This window comes from Leucoraja erinacea, chromosome 10, assembly GCF_028641065.1.
Source record: "Leucoraja erinacea ecotype New England chromosome 10, Leri_hhj_1, whole genome shotgun sequence".
Classification (NCBI taxonomy): domain Eukaryota; kingdom Metazoa; phylum Chordata; class Chondrichthyes; order Rajiformes; family Rajidae; genus Leucoraja; species Leucoraja erinaceus.
The window spans coordinates 10,298,918-10,321,829 of record NC_073386.1 but is presented as its reverse complement, the minus strand read 5'-3'; the positions used below and the strand labels follow the sequence as shown (position 1 = coordinate 10,321,829).

General features: G+C 42.1%; 1 protein-coding gene across 1 annotated transcript in view; it reads left to right on the top strand.

Annotated features, from left to right (window-relative positions):
- The window catches only part of LOC129700775 (calponin-3-like), a 52,194-nt gene extending 37,963 nt beyond the window's left edge, over nucleotides 1–14,231 (top strand). Inside the window, exons 3-7 of the mRNA XM_055641465.1 lie at nucleotides 2,329–2,395; nucleotides 4,653–4,790; nucleotides 8,636–8,752; nucleotides 9,894–10,040; nucleotides 12,728–14,231. Of these exons, the coding sequence (XP_055497440.1) occupies nucleotides 2,329–2,395; nucleotides 4,653–4,790; nucleotides 8,636–8,752; nucleotides 9,894–10,040; nucleotides 12,728–13,081 (823 nt within the window). The 3' untranslated portion in view covers nucleotides 13,082–14,231. The remainder of the gene's footprint in view (nucleotides 1–2,328; nucleotides 2,396–4,652; nucleotides 4,791–8,635; nucleotides 8,753–9,893; nucleotides 10,041–12,727) is intronic.
- Nucleotides 14,232–22,912: the final 8,681 nt, after the last annotated feature.

The following is a 22,912-nucleotide window of genomic DNA, read 5'->3' as shown; positions in this document are numbered from 1 at the left end:
AGTACACAAGCCCCCCACACTACAATGCCTCAGCAATGTTTCCTATGCTCATCCCCCTCTGCATAGCCCGTGCACAATCTCCCCCCTGCTATGAGCATTCAACTCGCCCATTAGGAATGACATTCAAAACATGAGGGACAGATTCTTCAATGGTTCTAGTATTAAAAATGGGGGGGGGGGGGGGGAAGTTGCAAGTATCCAAACTAAAATAACATACGAAGCAGCATCTGTACTTGCATGCTTGGTAAAATTCCTGTTTAATGACAAGCACTATAAATTCTGACCTGATAAATCTAACAGAAACATTACAACCTTTGCTAAAGCAGATTGCCATGCTGAGACTAGCCCTGGTTCATTGCATGCCGAGGACGTGTTCAAAGAAAGTTTAGATACGGCATGGAAACGAGCTCTTTGGCCCACTGAGTCCACACCGACCAGCGATCACTCGTACACTAGCTCTTTCTACACACTAGGGACAACTTACAGAAGTCAATCAACCTACAAACCCGCACGTCTTTGGAATGTGGGAGGAAACCGGAGCACCCAGAGAAAACCCACACGATCACAGGGAGAACTTTCAAACTCCGCACAGACAGCACCCATGTTTAGGATCAGACCTGGGTCTCTAGCGCTGTAAGGCAGCAACTCTACCGATGTGCCGCCCAGTGCAGTTGGTTTTTGAAGGTGTCTTGCCACATAAAGATTGTTGCCTTGAGGTAAGTGGGAAAAGCCAGCTTTGATGAAGCAGCTGCTGCAAAACTGTATGGTGACCAAGCACCTCGCAACGATACAGTTCTATATGTCTAAACAGATGAAGAAATACTTGACTTTATTCCCATTTAAGTTGCGTTTTGCTTCTGTAAACATGAGATTCCAAAGCCCTCTTGTGGTTACGCATGACTGTGCATCAATCACTATTTGATCCGCTAATCTTTTATCACGGGTTGCGGTAACTGACTATTCTGATACGGCACGGGATTTTCACAACACTTTTTATGGCATTGCTCTGTCAGTGGTCCGGTTGGAATGCCTAATTTGTGTAGTGAAGGTAATTACAGCTCTGGGGATTTTGTTATTTCCTGCCATAAAAGGCATACTCGAATGTTAGCTTATGGCTTCATTGGGAGTACTCTTGTCTTGGAGTAAGTGGGTTCAAAGTTTTTTTTTTTTTCCAGAGCCCGAAATGCAAATCTAGTCTGACACGGCTGTAAAGAACCGTGTTAAGTAACCACCGCAGAGTTGGAAGTGGCAACATTTGGATGCAATGTTACAGTGACCCAATCTGCCCTCTCTTATGGAAGGGGCATTGTTTCATCCTGGCCAATTTTCATTCTTCATTTAACATAGCCAAGATACGATTGCCTTGCGCTTTACTTGTCTTGGGACCTTGCTGTGCAACGAGGTACCGCATTACCACATTGAAGGTGTAAAGTGCCCTAGAGTGTAGTGAAAAAGATATGGAAGGTAGCAAAGAAATGGGCCAAATGCCATCTCGGAAGTTCAGATGGAATTTTTTTTTTTTTTTAAGTCTTAGTTTTTCCCCCCACACAGGGTTTTGTGCAGATATTGCCCTGAACTGCGGTCTCAAATGGATTTTTGCCAGGAAGTCCACAGCTGCTGAATGTAAGAGTTTATTGTCTGTGAAGTTGGCTTGGACTATGTTCTGGTGCCCAAAGAAGCCGCCATGACATCCACATTTATTGATAATTCAATTCCCTCGGTGGAAACTATATGAATCTATATAGTTCTTTATGGGCAAATAAAAAGTTGAGATGATATTTTAATACTTCAGAACAAAACAACTGTGAAATTAAGTAATCCCATCCATGGAGATTGGATGGTAACTTTTTCGAAGGCCCCTTTGGAAGATTTTCCTCGCAGTCTGCTTGTTAAATTAACTCGGCCAACAAGTCGAGCAAGCGGGAGCTTGAATGATGAAGCTTGGAGCCTACGTAAACATGACTGAACGACTATTTCTTTTCGACAGACGGCTGAGGTTAGGCCAGGTCTGACTTTTAATCAATGTTGGTTAATGGCCTGTTTGGTACAAGATGCCAATCCAGAGATGTAAAAAACATTTAAAGATTATCTGCCAGCTTCTAAAGTTGATTGATGGCAGTATTTTATCTAATTGATGCATTTTAATAAAAGCTGTGATTACTTGTGTTGTTTAATTTCCTGTAGAACAGTATTTTGGAATGTAATATTTGATGTTAAATTGAAATTATGATATTTCAACGCGTAAAATGTCGTTATGGACATTTTGCGACTTCTTAAAGGTCTAAGTCTAGAAGCCATTCTACTAATGTCTGATCATTATTTTTCCAGGCTCATGAACAAGCTACAACCTGATTCCATCAGGAAAGTTAACGACTCCAAATTAAATTGGCATCAGGTAAGAATACCTCGGTTAGTTATAAAAAATCAAGATGGATGAAAGGGTAGATTGTCTCTCTTTTTTCCCCACAGGTTAACAAAAATGAGTTCAACTGTACTTTATTGTCAATGTACAGAGAGAGGTACAATGACATTTATTTTATGCATACAATTATGTAATTAAGCACAATAGAACCCATGTACAAGTGTAAGAATAGTAGTTTCCACTGAGGCAGTACACATGTGTTGCCATGTTTCTGGCACCATCTTGTATCGTTCAAGTTCCAAAGTTTTTATATCCAGAGTTTTAACTTGGCTGCTGGTGACACGTGGTCGGTGTTCCAGGGGTTGGCCTGGCAATGATGTCAGTGATGTCCTCCATTCCCGCTCCTTGCTACTGCAAGCTGCGTCTCATCCGTGCTCTCACCTGGCCTCTGTGGGGGCTCCCCATCCACCCGATACCCTGGCTGATGTAGGGCCTCCAGCAGCCCACGCCACCAACTCGTCGACCCACGGGAGCACCGTCCCCTCAACTCTCACAGCCTCCGTGCGCTGGGCTGTGTCCTGCAACTGACCTCGCAACCCCCAGAGTACCTCCGAGGACATTGGTGGTGCAGCGGTATAGTTACTGCCTGACAGCGCCAGGGACCCGGGTTCGGTCCCGACTACGGGTGCTGTCTGAACCGAGTTTGTACATTCTCCCTGTGACCTGTATGGGTTTTCTCCAGGATGTCCAGTTTTCTCCCACACTCCAAAGACGTACAGGTTTGTAGGTTAATTGGCTTGGTATAAACGCAAGTTGTCCCTAGGGTGTGCAGGGTAGCCAGCGCGAACTGGTCGGTACGAACTCGGTGCTCCGTGCTCTGAATCTCTCAAAACTAGACATGGGAGGTGAGCCCACAGCCCGCCCACCGGCACTGCTAATGTACACTGCTGCCATCTTTAAGGAGCACAGGTGAAAGATGCAAGGGGATAGTTGTTCAGGGCTATTTAAGTGGAAAGCTTATTTTTATGGGTGATATCTGAAATGTGCTGTCAGACATGGGGGTGGTATCAGATACGATCACTCCTTGGTGGACATTTACACCGGCACTTGATTAGTCAAAGCGTAGAAACATACAGACATAATTCTGTGCTGTAAGATTCTATGACGACAAAGGTTTTCTTTAAACAGTTTTTAACTGGTGGTGTCCTGACAATGAAAATGTTTTTTAAATGCTGACGTTACAAATCTAAAATAAAATGACATACATACATACATGAGTCTGTTCGTTCAGCATCGGTGGAGAGAGAAAACAATAATGTTTCAGGTTCAAGTCTCCCTTTTCCAGTTCTGATAAAGGGTGTCTCACATGAAGCATTAACTTTATTTCCTCTCTCTTCAGATGCTGCCTGATATGAGTGTTTCTAGTTTTATCTGTACTGGCTACTGGCTAATTCAGGGGCTTGGGTCTTCAGATGTATTTAATGACTTGCCTGTTATCCATCTATAAAGCTGACAGGGTATATGATCTGGCACCTTGGGCATAATGCTTGTTCATGACATATTTACATTACAGTCACCATAGATTGAGTCTTGCGATTCAATAACCTGCAAATAATGGTGATTAAAATGGCCGTTTGGGCAGGATTTTCATTATTGCACCCTTTAAATTGGTTCACATTTAATTATTTGGCATAGTGACATAATTAAAAGTTGTTGCACAGCTGCTGGGCTAACGTTAGCTATAGGACCAGGAAGCAAGTTTACTTCACAATTCCCTGTGGTTCCAGATGACAGTCCAATGCTACCAGTGTTTAGGTTGTTACTGTCTGAAATTGGCTGACCTCTCCAAAGGTCTGTTTAGCTGAGTTTAGAGATACAGCGCAGAAACAGGCCCTTCGGCCCACCGTGCCCGCACTCACCAGTGATGCACACACACACACACACACACACGCGCGCGCACACACGCACGCACACACACACACACACACACACACACGCGCACACACACACGCACACACACACAAACCAATTTACCTAAAAACCTGTGAAAAATGTCTGAGTGTGGGAGAAAAATCCATGCAGGTGACGGGGAGAACGTACAACCTCTGTTGTGGGAAGAATTTAATTTCCCACGTTGCGTTTGCCTAAAGACTGTGGTCATTTGGTGTAGTTCACAGTCCCATTTTCAAAGAGCCAGGAGGAGTAACTGTCCTCTTGCTAAAACTGCACTTCACTAAGAAGCATATCATATACTGTACATCACTTAACTGCTTGGTTCATCTGTCTTCAGCTGGAGAATATCGGTAACTTTATTAGAGCCATGCAGTGTTATGGGATGAGACGACATGACATTTTTGAAGCAAATGACCTTTTTGAAAATGGGAACCTGACTCAAGTACAGACGACACTTTTGGCCCTCGCAAGTCTGGTAAGTGTGAATTTCCTCTCCAGTTGTTCTATAATTCTTCCCCCCAATTGCCTTTTTGTCTACAACTGGCTGCTATTACACCTATCCGAGAGTTCAACGCCACTTTTCATTTCACTGCACCTTAAAAATAAACCTACACCCCCCTCGAGTTCTTAATTTCATCCACCCCCCGAATGGGGGGGTGGAAGAAAATTTTTCATGCATTCACCCTCGCTATCCCTACGCGCTATTTCTTAGTTCATCCACCCGGCACAAATTATGCCTTCACAGATACAGCATACCTGGCAACCTGACAAAAACAGCATACTACTTGCTTTCTTCTAAAACTAATCTTGCGGGATAGAGCTTTTAGAAGTTATTATAAGTGATTGAGCCTCCCTACTGAAAACAATGCTGCGGATTGTATTCTTCTATAATCCATTTGTGGAAGTAATCTTTACCACACTTGAAGTTGCAAAACATATTTCAGAACGTTGAAGGCTCCTATTGTGAATGCTGTTGCTCGGCAGAATTTGACTCTGCCTTGAAGGATTGAAATGAATGGAAGCTGTATCTGCTACTAAAGTACTGAAACTTGCACCGTCACAAATCAATCGCCCTGGTTTAAATAAACAATGTTACGGGCTGTCTGCTTTTGACACGGGAATGAGCATTCACTGCCGTTCATCAGTTGACTTTGATCTCTGCTGATTCCTCTCTCCTTCAACTTGGCTGCTTACTTTCCAGTCATGCTACCACTTTATATCAATCAGGAGAACGTAAAAAATCATCGAACTGTAAAACAGTCCAAGAACAGAGCGTACCTGCTCATTGGAAAAGTAACATAGCAACACATTAACCCAAAATAATCTGCTTGCCTTTTGGGGTGATAAAGCACAGAAGGCAGTGGAGGCCAATTCACTGGATGTTTTCAAGAGAGAGTTAGATATAGCTCTTGGGGCTAACTGACTCGAGGGATATGGGGGAGAAAGCAGGAACGGGGTACTGATTTTGGACGATCAGCCCTAATCATATTGAATGGCGGTGTTGGTTCGAAGGGCCGAATGGCCTACTCCTGAATCTATTGTCTATGTAAAGATTTGATGCTGCCCATTTAAAAAAAAAAAAAAATTTCCACTGCCCTTCACATTGCGCATCAGTCTGCCATCTTAGTCTTTGGGGACAAGATATCCAAGAATATTCAACATTTGTGAAGTATAGGCAAACAAGGGAAAGGAGGTGGGATGACATTGTTAGTGAAGGATGATGTTGGTGCAATTTGAGAAAAGATATTGGTTCCAAAAATGAAAAGATGCACAATCAGTTTGGATGGAGTGAACAAACACAAAAGAGAGGAAGACCTTTGTGTGAGTTATCCAAAGGCCTCTATATAATAACGGTGCTGTCATTAAATTTAAGATGCAGCAAGGGCACTATAGTAATCGTGAGTGACTTTATTACTCTGCACATTGTGAAGGGTATAATTGGCCCATTTAATTAATTAATCCCATTCAAATTCGTATTCCAAAAAATTCCAGCATTCCAAGTATATGTTTTTAATAAAAGTATAATGTCAAGACTGAGATGAGGACAAATGTCTTCACTTTGGTCATGGACCTGTGGTATTTGCTGCCATAGACAGTTGCTGAGGTTAATTCTCTGAATTGTTTTTTAAATGAAGATAGATGGATTTCTGGATCCTAAAGGATTGGGATAGGAGAGGATCTTGTCATGGTTGTGTTGCCTGGTGCAGCGTTGAAGGAACAAGTCTCCTGCTGCTGTTTTTGCGTTTCCATTCAGTTACTTCAAAGACCTTTTTAATGCTGAATTTTGACCTTGTGGGCGAATCTTTCCATTTGTGAACCAGTGTTTATGCTTGCGTAAAGCTTTTGATAAAATGGATACATAACAATTCCCCTCAGATCAGATGTAGATGGTTATTAGCTGTTATGAGTTGCTTTGTAATGTAATACTTGGAAATATTAACTAAATGATGGCTGAATCCAATAGATTATACAAGAAGTCAGTGGCGCAGCGGTAGAGTTGCTGCCTTACAGGGAATGCAGTGCCGGAGACCCGGGTTCGATCCTGATTATGGGGGCTGTCTGCAGAGTTTGTACGTTCTCCCCGCGACTTGTGTGGGTTTTCTCCTAGATCTTCGGTTTCCTCTCGCATTCCAAAGTCGTACAGGTTTGTAGGTTAATTGGCCTGGTAACATAAAAAAAGTTGTTCCTAGTGGGTGTAGGATAATGTTAATATGCCGGGATCAGTGGTCGGCGCGGACCCGGTGGGCCGAAGGGCCTGCTTCTGTGCTGTATCTAAACTAAACTAAGACATTTTTGCGGTCCCAAAAGTATTCACCTCTTAAGGATTTATGAACCATGACAAACTGAAAACTTTGATATTTCTAGGAAGTTAGTCATATTGATGAAAAGTAGATAACTCGTGCTTCACATAGATCAGTGTGCGATCACTGTTTGTCTTTGGATAATACTCTACAATTGGCCGCAAAATCATTCAAAGATTTGGAGATTCCAAATTTAGGGGTCGTGCTAATAACGATGAGGCTGATGAATGTCATTAAATGTCAGACAGACACTTTTAAATGAAAGAGATTGGTAAATAAGACAAATGAATTTAACTAGTGACGTTCTTGAATTTTGTTCAAAAGCAATAGCACACTGCCTGGAATAGTTGAAATGCTGTGGAAAAATTAAACGATAGAATTTCATAAATTTAAAAGCAACAATTTAATAATTGGGAACGTGCACAAAGGGCCCTGTTCATGTTGTAGCCCATTATAGTTTGTTACAATTAACGGGTGCCCATGTGGTTAGTCTGTAACTTCAGCTTGGTATTGTCTCTTAGTGTCCCTGATGGCTTTGCGAAGGTCGTAATTGGATTTCTTGTAAGGAGTCATGATCACCTGACAAGTGTTCTGGTTGAGAAACATTGAGAAACATTGATTACTTTGGCACAAAGTTCTCTACACGTTTACTGATGAAGTCTGCAATGACAGTGGCATACCCATTCCAGTTCACTGACTCAAAGTTGTTGCTTTAGAGCTCATCTGTTTCCTCATATCAGCACTACCCACCTCCCTGCACCAGATCCTTGCATTTGAGTTTCTGCTTGTAGACAGGTTGTAGGAGCACAGTCTAACGGTCAAATGTGCCAAATTGTGGGTGGGGGATGGAGTGGTAGGTTGTCTTTGAGGTTTAAGAGCGCAGCTGGAGAGATCCAAAACATTGTTTCATCAAACCAATACAAACAAGGCTGGCTCTGTGTACCATGAGTGGCTTTGACAGTTGACTTACAGTTCCTTACATGGGAACCGATTGATTTTCAAGATGCGTCTCTTTTTTTAATTTCGACTTTTGGTCTCCATGTTCTGAATGTAGTTTACTCCAAATCTTTGTGAATTGCTTCTTGTTATTTGAACAGGAATTGCTGCCCGAATTGTTAGTTTCTGTCACATAAGTGATAGGAGCAGAATTAGGCCATTCGGCCCATCAAGTCTACTCCGTCATTCAATCATGGCCAGTCTATCTCTCCCTCCTAACCCCATTCTCCTGCCTTCTCTCCATAACCACTGACACCCGTACTAATTAAGAATCTATCGCTGCATTAAAAATATCCATTGACTTGACCTCCACAGCCTTCTGTGGCAATGGATTCCACCGATTCACCACTATCTAAAGAAATTCCTCCTCATCTCCTTCCTAATGGAAAGTCCTTTAATTCTGAGACTATGATCTCTGGTCCTAGACTCTCCCACTAGTGGAAATATCCTCTCCACATCCACTCTATCCAGGCCTAGTGTGCTGGTATTCCTGTGTTGATGTACTTTATTTTGTTTTATCCAGGCAAAAACTAAAGGCTTTCACACAAGAACGGATATTGGTGTTAAATATGCAGACAAGCAAGAGAGGCACTTCAAGGAAGAAAAGATGAAGGCTGGACAAAGTGTAATTGGACTTCAGGTACTCATTAATGATGTTCCATTACTTTATAAACGGTTACAACATGTAAGCTTCCTTCTTGATTCCTAAGGTTCCCACCTTGATTTAAATTGGAACGTCATTCTGCATTTGTAATTTGGACAAAGGGTAAATTTCTATCTGCTGCATTTTTGTTTTCCCAAGGTGTTTAACCTTGATTGCAAGGAGTCCGATCCCAATTTTGCCAAGAATGAAACTGCCTTTAGCTGGCAATGAATGAGTCTTGGCTGTGTTATGTATTGGCATATGGCATAGTCCAATAGGCTAGACCTTGGGCAGACACAAAGTGCTGGAGTAACTCAGCAGATCTGGCTGCCTGACCCGCTGAGTTACGCCAGCACTTTGTGCGGGAAGGAACTGCAGATGCTGGTTTACACCGAAGATAGACACAGAGTAGATCTCTGGCTTCTTGGCCTTATGGACATTGAGTTCCTTTAACCTTATATTGTTTTTATAACACATTGATTCCTGAGGTGTATGAAGCCTGGCGATGAATCTTGACAATAAAGGATACTTTTTAATAACTTGTGCTTTGCCGAGACACGGAACTGCAGACACTGGTGTACCAAGGAAAGTGACAAAATGCTGGAGTAACTCAGCAGGTCAGTCAACATCCCTGAAGAACATGCCTGACCCGCTGAGTGGACATGGTGATGTTCTCTATGGATGCTGCCTGACCCGCTGAGTTACGCCAGCACTTGATCTCTTTTGCTTGTCCCTTTTGATTACAATGCAGTTACAATCCAGTGACTTATCTCTTCTGTGTGCTTGTGTCAAATGTTTTGACGTTACCAGTGATATGTATCATCAGTTGGTTATGATGTGTGTGTGTGTGTCAGAGCCAGGGAACTAGAAACAAGATTTTGTATTTATCACCAACCTTTTTTTCATTTGTATCCAAAGATAAACAGACTTGCTTGTTTGTCTTATCATCCAAACATCTTTATCATTGTCATAAATTATTTAAACATGTTGTTTCTCTTCGCTGCACTGATATTTCGTCATTTCGTTTGTTGACCTTGACTTGAAACTTGAAAGTCGATGGGTCACATTTGTACTGAAGTGAATGGCCTCCACTTTACTTTAAAAGCACCAATGTATTAAAATAACCATGTTCTTTCAGATGGGAACCAACAAATGTGCCAGCCAAGCAGGTATGACTGCCTACGGCACCAGAAGACATCTTTATGATCCAAAGACTCACACTGAGAAGCCATACGATCAAACAACCATAAGCCTTCAGATGGGAACAAACAAGGGTGCAAGTCAGGTAATTGTAGCAAAGTTTCCTGTCTATTTTATTGCAGTGGAGTAAGAAGTATTTTTTCCCAGCTGAAACACGATTCCCCTAGTTACATTCATTCTGTCATCATTACTTGCTGCTTGCTACTTTGATTAAAAAGTACACGAGAAGCAATAGGCCATTTGGCCCCTCTGTATCATGTTTACCATCTTTCACCCTTTTGCCCTTTCCTGCAGTAGAATCATATCCTTAATTCAACGTGTTCATGTCCAGTAGAGCTTGATGGTTCTGTCCATCTTGCTCTAAGGATTATATGCTCTGCGCTCTTGCATTTGTTTATTTTCAGGGGACAGGATACAACTGTTAGTTTCTACAGCCAAGCAGAACCCAGCTGACTTGATGTGTTCACTGAACCGACTTGTAGGGAGTATGTGGGGGGAAGCTGGTGGAAGACTGTTGCAGAGATCTCCAGCCCAACAAAACGATCGAGCAGGAGATTCTGAGTAGACACAGCAGATGGATGGTTTTGTGGTCTCTGCTTGGCTTACTGGTCTGGATTGCAACACCATTTGGGTCAATGGAGCGGGCGGTGCACATCAGGATAGTGAGGAGATGGTGAGGACAGTTTGGCGGGCAGAGTCTGAGCACTGCACTTCAAGCTTTACCCACATTTACAGCGCTAGTTGTCTAAAGCGAGTGGCAAAAAACCTTGAGAGGAAGGGGAATTTGGGCTGTCGGGCAGCAGAAGATGACACAGCTATTGTTAAAGCGAGATGTCTCAGTTTATGATTTTCAACATTAGTATTATAGTTTAGAATCTTCTCCCCTCCCCGGCCCCCCAACCCAACAGATTAAACCCCTTCTTAAAGTATATTTCCATCCATTTGATGGTTTTTTGCAAATTAAAATCTTGTCCGTGTGAATAGTGATGGGGATAGAAGGAATTCCACTTTTCACATTTCAAGTCAAAACCTTTGAGGGGAAGCTGTGCAGTGCATCAAAAACTACGAATAGCATGGATGGGACATTCGATGAATAGATTTATTAAAACTACCACTGTTGTCACGGACCATTTTACTTTTAAGGAAATCCTTGCCATCGATGTGCTTAGTTTAGCAGCAGATGTGATGTGGAAGGAACTTGCCTAGAAATTTTAGTTGATGTCCCTATGGCTTTGTCCATCTCCAACTGCTGAGCATCTGTGCTTCAGTAAATAGTTAAAATTGGAGGAGCAGCACCTCATATTTCTCTTGGGCAGTTTACACCCCAGCGGTATGAACATTGACCTCCAATTTCAGGTAGTTCTTGCTTTCTTCCTCCTTCCCAGCTCTCCCACATCCTACTGTCTCCGCCTCTTCCTTTCTTAGAAACATAGAAAATAGGTGCAGAAGGAGGCCATTCGGCCCTTCGGGCCAGCACCGCCATTCATTGCGATCATGGCTGATTGTCCCCAATCAATAACCCGTGCCTGCCTTCTCCCCATACCCCTTGATTCCACTAGCCCCTAGAGTTCTATCTAACTCTCTCTTAAATCCATTCAGTGATTCGGCTTCCACTGCCCTCTGTGGCAGGGAATTCCACAAATTCACAACTCTCTGGGTGAAATTTTTTTTTTCTCACCTCAGTGTTAAATGGCCTCCCCTTTATTCTAAGACTGTGGCCCCCTGGTTCTGGACTCGCCCAACATTGGGGACATTTTTTCCTGCATCTAGCTTGCCCAGTCATTTTATAATTTTATATGTTTATATGCTTCTCTTCCCCACCCCCCATCAGTCTGAAGAAGGGTCGTGACCCGGAACGTCACATTCCTTCGTTCCATAGATGCTGCCTCACCTGAGTTTCTCCAGCTTTTTGTCTACCTTTGAATAAATAGTTGATCAGTTCAGTGGCTGGTGCTTCTGCTCACAGGATGGTCTTCTCAATTTTGGCATTCCATCTTCATGCTTCTCGCTCTCTTAACAACCTCCGACTCTTTTGGTCAATACAGATTCCTATTTTCAAGCATTGACCTTTTGAGATTGGAATTTTCTTTTGCCAAGCTGGTCCCATCAAATGACAGCATATTCAGACTGCGCCAAGTTGGCCTTTGGTCATCACACTTACTAGGCTCAGCAGCAGTCTAGATCCTGTTGGGATTGTATCCAACCCAAAACCCTATATACACAGTTAATCTGTGCAAACAAAACCTCAACACCCAGAGTACAGTGGAATGGCCAACTGCTTTTTGTCAAAACTAGTGATAGACAAAAGCAGGTTTGGCAAATGGCTTTGGAACAATGTGTCACCAACATTAATACTGAGCAATATATGCTCCTCAAACTGCAGAGCATCCTGGACAATACAGATCACCCCTCCATGACACATTGGTCAACCGGAGGAGTACCTTCTGCAACAAACTGGTTCCACCAAGATGCAGGACACAACGCCACAGGAGATCCTTCTTCCCTGTGGCTATCAAACTTTAAAACTCCTCCCCTTTCTGTCTTGTGGTAGACTGAGACTGACTCCCCTTTGCACATCTCCAATCCTTTCCACTCGTCACTTTAATTTCACGTTTCATGTGTTTTTTTTTTTGTTTTATGACTGTTTCAGATCAATTTCCCTCCTGGGATGAATAAAGTCCAATCGTATTAGCCTGGGGATTTTGGCCAAGCATTTAACTTTGGCATTAAAGTCCTAGTTGCGTGAATCATTCTTCTCTCTGCTCTATCTAGGCTGGTATGACAGCCCCGGGTACCAGAAGACACATCTATGACCAAAAGGCGTCGACAGAGAAATGCGACACCTCCACAATATCGTTGCAGATGGGCACGAACAAAGGAGCCTCCCAAACGGGAATGACTGTATACGGCCTGGGACGGCAAGTGTACGACTCCAAGTACTGTGCCACCCCAACTGAGCCCCACATTCACAATGGAAGCCAGGGAACAAATGGCTCCGAGTACAGTGATGGAGATTACCAGGGCGACTATGCAGGTGAATATCCAGACGAATACCCTGCAGAGTATCAGGAGGAGTACCAAGGAGATTACCGCGGTGAATACTCCGAGCACGGTGTTGATTATTAATGATCAGTATTACCAACCAGCGAGACGGCTTTTGATTTTTGCTACAGTCTTCCATAAATTTAAAGGCCCTAAAGATTGGATTCCTGGCTTTCCTGTGCACAGCTAATCCATGAATCAGTATTTTGCTGTCTTGCTTTTCTAGCTTTCTTGCCACGTGCTGGTAACAGTAATTACCACTTTTACGTACTGGAGATAAATTGATTTCCACTAGAAGGAAAACATTTTAAAATCGGTATTCAAAAATCATACCTAGCACCTTCCCACTTGAAGATTTTGTGAATTGGTTTTATTTGCCACCGACATACATGTTTTATTGAATTTTGGGAGGATTTGACATATTACTACATTAGGATTTCCTTTAAACAATGCAACGTACTTGTTGCACAAAGTTGCTGCCTATTATGACAAATGTGGCAAATGTTAGGTGCTGAAACCAATGTAATTGTGCATTTACAGTTAGTCAGTTGCCATATCCTTTAGTCTTATAATTTTTCTAATCTTCATAATCTATATTAATGGGACCAATGCCTTTTCAAATGCACAACCTTGAGTAAATGCAAAGCCAAGATAAAACTCTTGTTCATCAAGATGGACAATGCCCCCATATAAGTTTGAACATGGACATTTACAGCTTAAACCGTTTTTTAAAAAAAGTGCCATTTATCACCTCTGTGAATCAGGGGTCAAAGCAAATGCACAGGTCACCTACCTTAAACGGTTAACCATGCTTTAAAACTTCACATCCTGGAATGCTACGAACAAACTAGTTATGCAACATGTAGGATCATTTTACCATTCTCCATTATTAAATGACGCATTATTGGGGCGTTGTGTGTATGAAGAGGCCAGAGCTCATGATTGAAAAACTGAACGGTCCTTTCACTACATTAACTAAATGAAATGGGGCAAAGCAATTTGCAAATGTAGATGATTGAATAAATGTCTGTACTAAAAAGGGACTTTGCAAATGCTGTACGCTTTTTCATTTTTGCTATAGATTAAATGTATTTTACTTATGTGCCATATTTTATCCATGTAGGAATTCTCTCCTTGTTTTTGTATTTATTGCCATTTTCTTTGGCATAAGTCTTTGTGTATGGTCCATTTTTGTGAATAAAAAAAATTACTATAGAAACAACTATACAAATAATTGTCCATTCCTTGCTTGTCTTTTTTCCACTGTACATTCTGTAAACCATTGGAACACATCTGAATGTTCCATAGTTCAAGTTGTGTTATATTTGATGCACATAAGCAAATGATCTATTTTGATACAAATTTCAGCTTCCTTAACCATGAAGCTGATTTTCACAGCGCTTTATGGTTCTCTGTATCCTCTTCCATTGGAACTCATTTTTAAGATCTTCACTCAATAAATAGTTATCAGTGCAGGTAATTGATCTAGTATTAGAATTGCCTAGTTCTGATACAAACGGGAAGGTTGGTTTGTTTAGAAGTGTTCTTTTTAGTTTCCTAGTTATTATGAAAGTTCATTCACCTGAAAAGTTGGTCCAATGTACTCTCCACCGATGCTGCTTGACCGACTGAATATTTCCAGTATTCTGTTTTAAATTTAATTTGTACTGTAGGGGTTGTATTGTTGAGCGGCACTATCTCCTCATGATGCATTTTAAGGGAGGGGAATAAGATGAGGGGGAATAAGATGAGGGGTTGGAATAGAATCATATACAAGGAATGCCCTTTCATTTAGCAATTTGACATTCTACACACAGCCCAGGACTTCATGGGAACTTTATTATCAATTAAAATCTTGGCACTTAGCCACCCCGGTAATGATGGGGGTAAATAATGATGGGGCTAAAGCTTGGTTGGAAAAATCTGGGGGCGATTTTTAACAACGAGTTGAGGCCCTTCTTCAGATAGATGGTGGGGCTGGGGAAGCAAGCTGGAAGAGATGTGGGGTAGGCGAAAGCCTGGCAAGAAATACGCGCGGCTGTAGAATTGCTGCCTTGCAGCGTTGGAGACCTGGGTTCGATCCTGACTACGGTACTGTCTGTACAGTTTGTACGTTCTCCCCGTGATCTGCTTGGGTTTTCCCCGAGATCTTCGATTTCCACCCACACCCCAAAGACGTACAGATTTGTAGATTAATTGGCTTGGTAAATTTAAAAATTGTCCCTAGTGGGTGTAGGATAGTGTGGGGATCGCTAGTCGGCGCGAACCCGTTGGGCCTGTTTCCGTGCTGTATCTCTAAACTAAAGTCCCCCATTCCTGCTTCCCCCCATCCCTTAATTCCTTTAGCCCTAAGAGCTAAATCTAACTCCAACTGTCTGTAAGGCAGCAAGTCTACCGAAGTGCCCTGTTCTTGTGTCTAGGCAGGTAGATTCGACATACTTGAGTCTCTGTCATGGTAAGAATGTTTCCAGTAGTTAAGATGAAAACGATGATATAACAGGAATGTCCATTGTCCGAGTGAGGCTAAATGCAAATTGGAGAAACGGCATCTCGTATCTCGCTTGAGCAGCTTCGGTATGAATATTGATTTCTCTCACTTCAGGTAGCCCCGGCATTCCCCTTCTCTCTATCCCTCCTCCACCCAAGTTGCACTAGCTTCTCATTTTCACCCTACAAGTAGCTTGTGTTACAAATCGCCTGTTTCCTTTATCATTGTTACTTTTTTTGCATATCTTTCATTCATTGTTCTTTATCTCTCCACCTCGCTGTCTATATCTCTCGTTTTCCCTTATCCCCAACCAGCCTGAAGAAGGATCTCGACCCGAAACGTCACCCATTCCTCCTCTCCAGAGATACTGACTTTCCCCGCTGAGTTGCTCCAGCTTCTTGTGTCTATAACAGGAATGCATGACTGGTGCTAGATATGATTGATGACGGAGAACCAAGCTGTGCACATGACAGCTGGTTGATTGCAGTACAGCGGCCATAACATTTCAATCTTGTTTCTGTATTGTAATTCCTTTTTAATACTTCTTATCATGTAGAAGCAAAAGTTTGGCCCGTGTCCTGTACTCAAGTGTACATAGTATTGGGCAGGAGTTCAGTGAGTAGATATCAATCTTAATCAATTACTTCCATAAAAGCAAAAATAATCATATTGGCTACAAATCTAGTTTGTTTACATTGAGCAAACGGGTGGAAAGGCAATGAATTTTGAATCTCTTGGCCAAGAGTAATACTTAATGTTTCCCACCAAAAGAATGAAGAATGTTGGCGTTTATTTTTAATCAATACTTTTCGGTAAACATAATGGGTACAGTGGTGATGCAGCAGTGAAAGCAGCTGTTAGAGTTGTGCAATGCATTTTATGTGATGAAAGCCTCTTGCAAATTTTCCCCTTGAAGATTTTGTTCCCTAAACTACCCTTCAAGACTTCAAATGGTGAGGGCTAACATGAAAATGCTACCTTTGCAAGTCGGGTGCTGGCATTTTAATTAAGGCTCACCATCCAATACTGAATATTTTCCTAGTTGTGTTTGTGCTTCATGTTCGGTAGCACAGTTGGGCCTTTGTTGCAGCCGAGTGGCTGTACGCCAATCAACTCTCTGTTTTACTGGGCAGCATTGTAAAATTAGAGTCCCATTTTCCCGTCTGATGCTTTGATGATAATGGAGCCTAACAATGGCCTGACTGTAAGTACTTATCACAGCCTGGGATAATTTAACAGCTGAGCTCCTGGTTGTGACATGAAACACTGCCCTGTATATGGAGTCCTGCATAAGAAATACAATTAACTTTTGTTAACTGAGATGCTTTTGGATAGTCTGCGTTTGTTAAAGGTGCTTATTGAATGGTGAAGAAGTCTCCAGCATCTGAGTTTCCTAATCCTATTTTGTTTGTCAGTAAGATCATCTTTCCAAGGTCACGATTGGTTTTAGTTTTGCCAGAATCATTTACCACAGATCTTATCTATGAAGAAGGATCCTGACCTGAAACGTTGCCCATCCAGTCTCTCTGCAGATACTGCCTGACCTACTGAGTTATTTTTGCTCATCATCTTATTTACTTGCCATGTTTGGATTATCTTATGAATTTGAAAGATGAGTGGTGCATTTCAATGGACAATAGGTGAAAGAGTAGGCCATTTGGCCCTTCGAGCCCATTCAATGTGATCATAGCTGATCATCCCCAATCAGTACCCCGTTTCTGCCTTCTCCCCATATCCCCTGACTCCGCTATCTTTAAGAGCCCTATCTAGCTCTCTCTTGAAAGTACCCAGAGAACCGGCCTCTGAGGCAGAGAATTCCACAGACTCACAACTTTCTGTGAGAAAGTGGCAACATGAGTGGATTTGTTGCTTAAAAATGGGGGGGTGGTCTTCATTGGTTAGGGTATTGCCTATAAGAGTCGGGAAGTTATGTTGCACAGGGCAGTCACGATGGCACAGCGGTAGAGTTGCTGCCTTACAGCAAAAGGTAGCGCCAGAGACCCGGGTTCGATCTTGACTACGGTGCTGTCTGTACGGAGTTTGTACGTTCTCCCCGTGATCTGCGTGGGTTTTCTCCGACATCTTCGGTTTCCTCCCACACTCCAAAGACGTACAGGTTTGTAGGTTAATTGGCTTGATAAAAATGTAAAATTGTCCAAGTTGGCGATATGCAGAGTACTGCCCTGCCGACTACAAAATTCAGAAGGTGTAAAACTTTGGTTAGGCCACATTTGGAGCTCTGACTGCAGTTCAGTTTGCCCGATTACAGGATATGTAGACTTTAGAGAGGGTGCAGAAGAGGTTTAGCAGAATGTTGCCCGCATTAGGGGGTATTAGTTACAAGGAGAGGTTGCACAAACTTGGATAAAATTAAATATTGCACAGTTCCTGCTTCTGACCTATTTTAATAGCAGTTCATGTTTTCCAAGCATAACAAAAACTCAAGCCAGTACATATTTGTATATACAAGATTATTACCACAACCAAACTCTAAAATCTGCAAGACAGTGACTTGGCACTATTCCAAGAATAGATGGGGTTAATATTTGCACGTTCTAGAAGTTTCACGACCATTTGAAGAAAAAAAAATCACATTTAATGTTGAAATCTTTTAGTTCTAGGATTGGCAGTATTATAAAATGGTTTAAAATATTATGATCTCCCATGACAATGGATATTGGAAATGTATTTAGCCATTCAATGTGAGCTACAAGATGTTTCATCTAATTGTGTTTATAAAATGGTATGATTCTTAATGGACTTCCATGATCAAGTTTATTAAAATGCACAAACATTCAAACTTAAATTTTAAGGTTTGTATCTTAACTCAAAATCGATTGATGAAGGTCGCTGAATCTAGTATTTCTTTGCTATGGGAACCAAAATATTGCAATGGACTGTCAGAAATAAGCAACTTTTCTATTTTTGCTGCAATGCCCAAGCAGCAATCACAACCAAAGGAAAATACTGGAGGCTACAAGTCTGAAATGGTAAATACTGCAAAGCAACAATTTTAAGTTAAAAGAACTTACTGAAGACTGGTGAATACGTGAAATATTAATTCTGCTGCTTCTGCAGATACTGTGATCTGCTAACACTTACAGTGGCTTCGGAGGGAGGAGGTTTTGGCCCGAAACGTTGCCTATTTCCTTCGCTCCATAGATGCTGCTGCACACGCTATGTTTCTCCAGCACTTATGTCTACTTATAGTGGCTTCTGTTTTAACTGAAATTTAACATGATCTAAAAGTTAGTCTTCATATTGTTTACTGAGGACATTTAACCAGGTTGAGAACCAGCACACCGGCCAACATGTCCCAGCTACATTAGTCCCACCTGCCTGCGTTTGGTCCATATACCTCCAAACTCGCCCAATCCATGTACCTGTCTAACTGTTTCTTAAATGTTGGAATAGTCACTGCCTCAACCACCTCCTCCTGCAGCTTGGTCCATACACCCACCACCCTTTGAGTGAAAAGGTTACCCTCAATTACCCCTCAGATTCCTATTAAATCTTTTCCCCTTCACCTTGAACATATGTCCTTTGGTCCTTGATTTCCCCCACTCTGGGCAAGAGATACTGTGCATCCACTCAATTTATTCCTCTCGTGATTTTATACACAATCCGTAGAGCCAACATGTTTAGGCGCTAAAAATCTCTGAAATAGGCAGGCAAAAAGGCAAAACAAAATTACAAAAATGGCACGAAAAAGGCATGTATTTCCACCACCAAAATATGGTTTAAAAATGATAATTATAAAGGTATACTACATTATTGCCTGGTTGCACAAAACTACTAGCATTTTTTTCAAATTATCTGGTGTTAAACTATGCTGTCTGTCAGACAGAATATGCTTCAGATGTGAAAAACGCCTTTCTACCCCAGCTGAGGTCACTGGTGCATACCTGAAACAAGCTGCAAACTCTCATGTTGATATCTTGTGCAAAACTGCCTTTGAGAAATTTAGCTATGTTTTGTACTTCTTCAAGATCTTTGTTAGCTAAAATCTCCCTCTCATATTTTCCTTGTATATCTAATACTTCCAATGTCAAGAAATACTCCTTTGATGGTTGACCTTCCTCCAGTTTATCGATGAACATATTGGTAACATATCTCCCCACAGCATTGGTTGCCACGTCTATTGAGATCCATATTTTGATGCATGCAACTTCATCTCTAATTTTCTGCACAACAATGTTGAAGTTGCTGTCAACATAATTTTTCTGTAATGATGACTCGCTCGGTATAGGTTCCTTTGTGTATTTCCCTAAAATACCTCTGAGAGATTTGTTTTCCAATTTCCACAGTGGAATTCCAACATAAAATAATGCTTTGCACACATCACTTGAAAACTTAGATTTGCGATTGGAGCCAGCAGTAAATATGAGGAGACAAGCTTGCATATTTCCTACTTTCAGCTTCTCTGCTGTCGACCTGTGTTTAGCTGTCTGTACATACTGGGAGACAAAATATTTCTTCTCATGATTCACTGCTTTCTCACATGCTTTGCAAAACAGCACACAGTTGTCTGTAGAGAATATATCACTTCCGTACACTCTCACCAAATCGTTCTGTTTTTTACAAGGCTTGACTTGAGTTTAGGCATTTTGACGCTTGCAGGGGTAGATCCTACAGGAGTGGGGATACAGACCTCTACAGGCAGGCTGAGAAGTACAAGCTGAGATGAGAAATCAGAGCTGCCAAGGAAAGGTACTCTGAGAAGTTGAGGAGCAAGTTCTCAGCAAATGACTCTTCTTCAGTGTGGAAGGGCTTGCAAGAAATCACAAGCTACAAGAGGAACCCCCCCCCCCCCCCCCCCCCCCCGTCCTTGGACAATCGTCAGCTGACCAACGACCTGAACGAGTCCTACTGCAGGTTCGATAAACAGAAACTTAACCCTGGTACCCCCACACCCCATCCCCAACCAACACTTTACACCTACTCACAGCCTGGTGTAGAAAAGACTCGATCATTCCCCACGTACTCCTCCCCAATCACCACTTCACACCTACTTTAAGCATGACTCCAGTTTGCAAAGACTGGACCCTTTCCCACGCACCCCTCTCCGATCACCACTTACAACCTGGTTTCACCCTGGTGCTGTAAAGTTTCTTGTAAATCACATAAAAAAAGCAACAAAAAAAAGCTGATTTAGGCACTCAATCATGAAAAAGGCATTATCTTCCTGAAATCATCAAAAAAAGGCACATGGCATTTATGGCAAAATTCTGGCTCTAACAATCAGTAACCAATGTTTGAAATTAGCCATGTAAAAATGAACTTGTCTGAAGAAGAGTCCTGACCCGAAACATCACCTATCCATATTATCCAGAGAATGCTGTCGGAGCCACTGGGTTACTCCAACCCCAGGACCAGAGGCCATAGCCTCCGAATAAAAGGACGTACTTTTAGAAACAAATTTCTTTGGTCAGAGGTTGGTGAATCAGTGGAATTCATTGCCACAAAAGGCTGTTGTGGCCGTCCATGGATTTTTGTAAGTAGGAAATGGATCGATTCTTGATTTGCGCGGGTGTCGGGGATTATGGGGAGAAGGCAGATGAAGAGTTGAGAGGGAAAGATAGATCAGGTAGAATGGCAGAGGAGACTTGATGGCTCGATTGGCCTAATTCTGCTCCTGTAAACTATGAGGGCTTTGCTTCCTTTTGTGCAAACCAGCATCTGCAGTTCCTTAGTTCCACATTGTTTTCTAAAAAATGCAACCAATCAACAAGAAGACAGAAACATGTTGCTGTAGAGAGTATTTCTTTTAATCATTCCAAGCTTTCTGGCTTTGTTGCTCAGCTTTTGGCAGTGGGCCCGATACCATATAACAATTACAGCACGGAAACAGGCCATCTCGGCCCTACAAGTCCATGCCGAACAAATTTTGTTCCCCTTAGTCCCACCTGCCTGCACTCGTACCATAACCCTCCATTCCCTTCTCATCCATATGCCTATCCAATTTATTTTTAAATGATACCAATGAACCTGCCTCCACCACTTCCACTGGGAGCTCATTCCACACCGCCACCACTCTCTGCGTAAAGAAGTTCCCCCTCATATTACCCCTAAACTTCTGTCCCTTAATTCTGAAGTCATGTCCTCTTGTTTGAATCTTCCCTATTCTCAAAGGGAAAAGCTTGTCCACATCAACTCTGTCTATCCCTCTCATCATTTTAAAGACCTCTATCAGGTCCCCCCTTAACCTTCTGCGCTCCAGAGAATAAAGACCTAACTTATTCAACCTATCTCTGTAACTTAGTTGTTGAAACCCAGGCAACATTCTAGTAAATCTCCTCTGTACTCTCTCTATTTTGTTGACATCCTTCCTATAATTTGGCGACCAAAATTGTACACCATACTCCAGATTTGGTCTCACCAATGCCGTGTACAATTTTAACATTACATCCCAGCTTCTATACTCAATGCTCTGATTTATAAAGGCTAGCATACCAAAAGCTTTCTTTACCACCCTATCTATATGAGATTCCACCTTCAAGGAACTATGCACGGTTATACCCAGATCCCTCTGTTCAACTGTTTTCTTCAATTCCCTACCATTTACCATGTACGTCCTATTTTGATTTGTCCTGCCAAGGTGTAGCACCTCACATTTATCAGCATTAAACTCCATCTGCCATCTTTCAGCCCATTTTTCCAAATGGCCTAAATCACTCTGTAGACTTTGGAAATCCTCTTCATTATCCACAACACCCCCTATCTTGGTATAATCTGCATACTTACTAATCCAATTTACCACACCTTCATCCAGATCATTGATGTACATGACAAACAACAAAGGACCCAACACAGATCCCTGAGGCACCCCACTAGTCACCTGCCTCCAACCCGATAAACAGCCATCCACCATTACCCTCTGGCTTCTCCCATTCAGCCACTGTTGAATCCATCTTGCTATTCCTGCATTTATACCCAACAGTTGAACCTTCTTAACCAACCTTCCATGAGGAACCTTGTCAAAGGCCTTACTAAAGTCCATATAGACAACATCCACTGCTTTACCCTCGTCAATTTCCCTAGTAACCTCTTCAAAAAATTCAAGAAGATTAGTCAAACATGACCTTCCAGGCACAAATCCATGTTGACTGTTCCTAATCAGACCCTGTTTATCTAGATGCTTATATATATTATCTCTAAGTATCTTTTCCATTAATTTGCCCACCACTGAAGTCAAACTAACAGGTCTATAATTGCTAGGTTTACTCTTAGAACCCTTTTTAAACAATGGAACAACATGCGCAGTACGCCAATCCTCGGGGACTATTCCCTTTTCTAATGACATTTGAAATATTTCTGTCCTATTGTATCAAACCATTGTATCAAATTCCCTTTTGAAGTGCACAAAAGAGTCAAGCCCACAGGACTGGGTATGGAGTCACATCTTGACCACTGGTAAAGGATGGCCA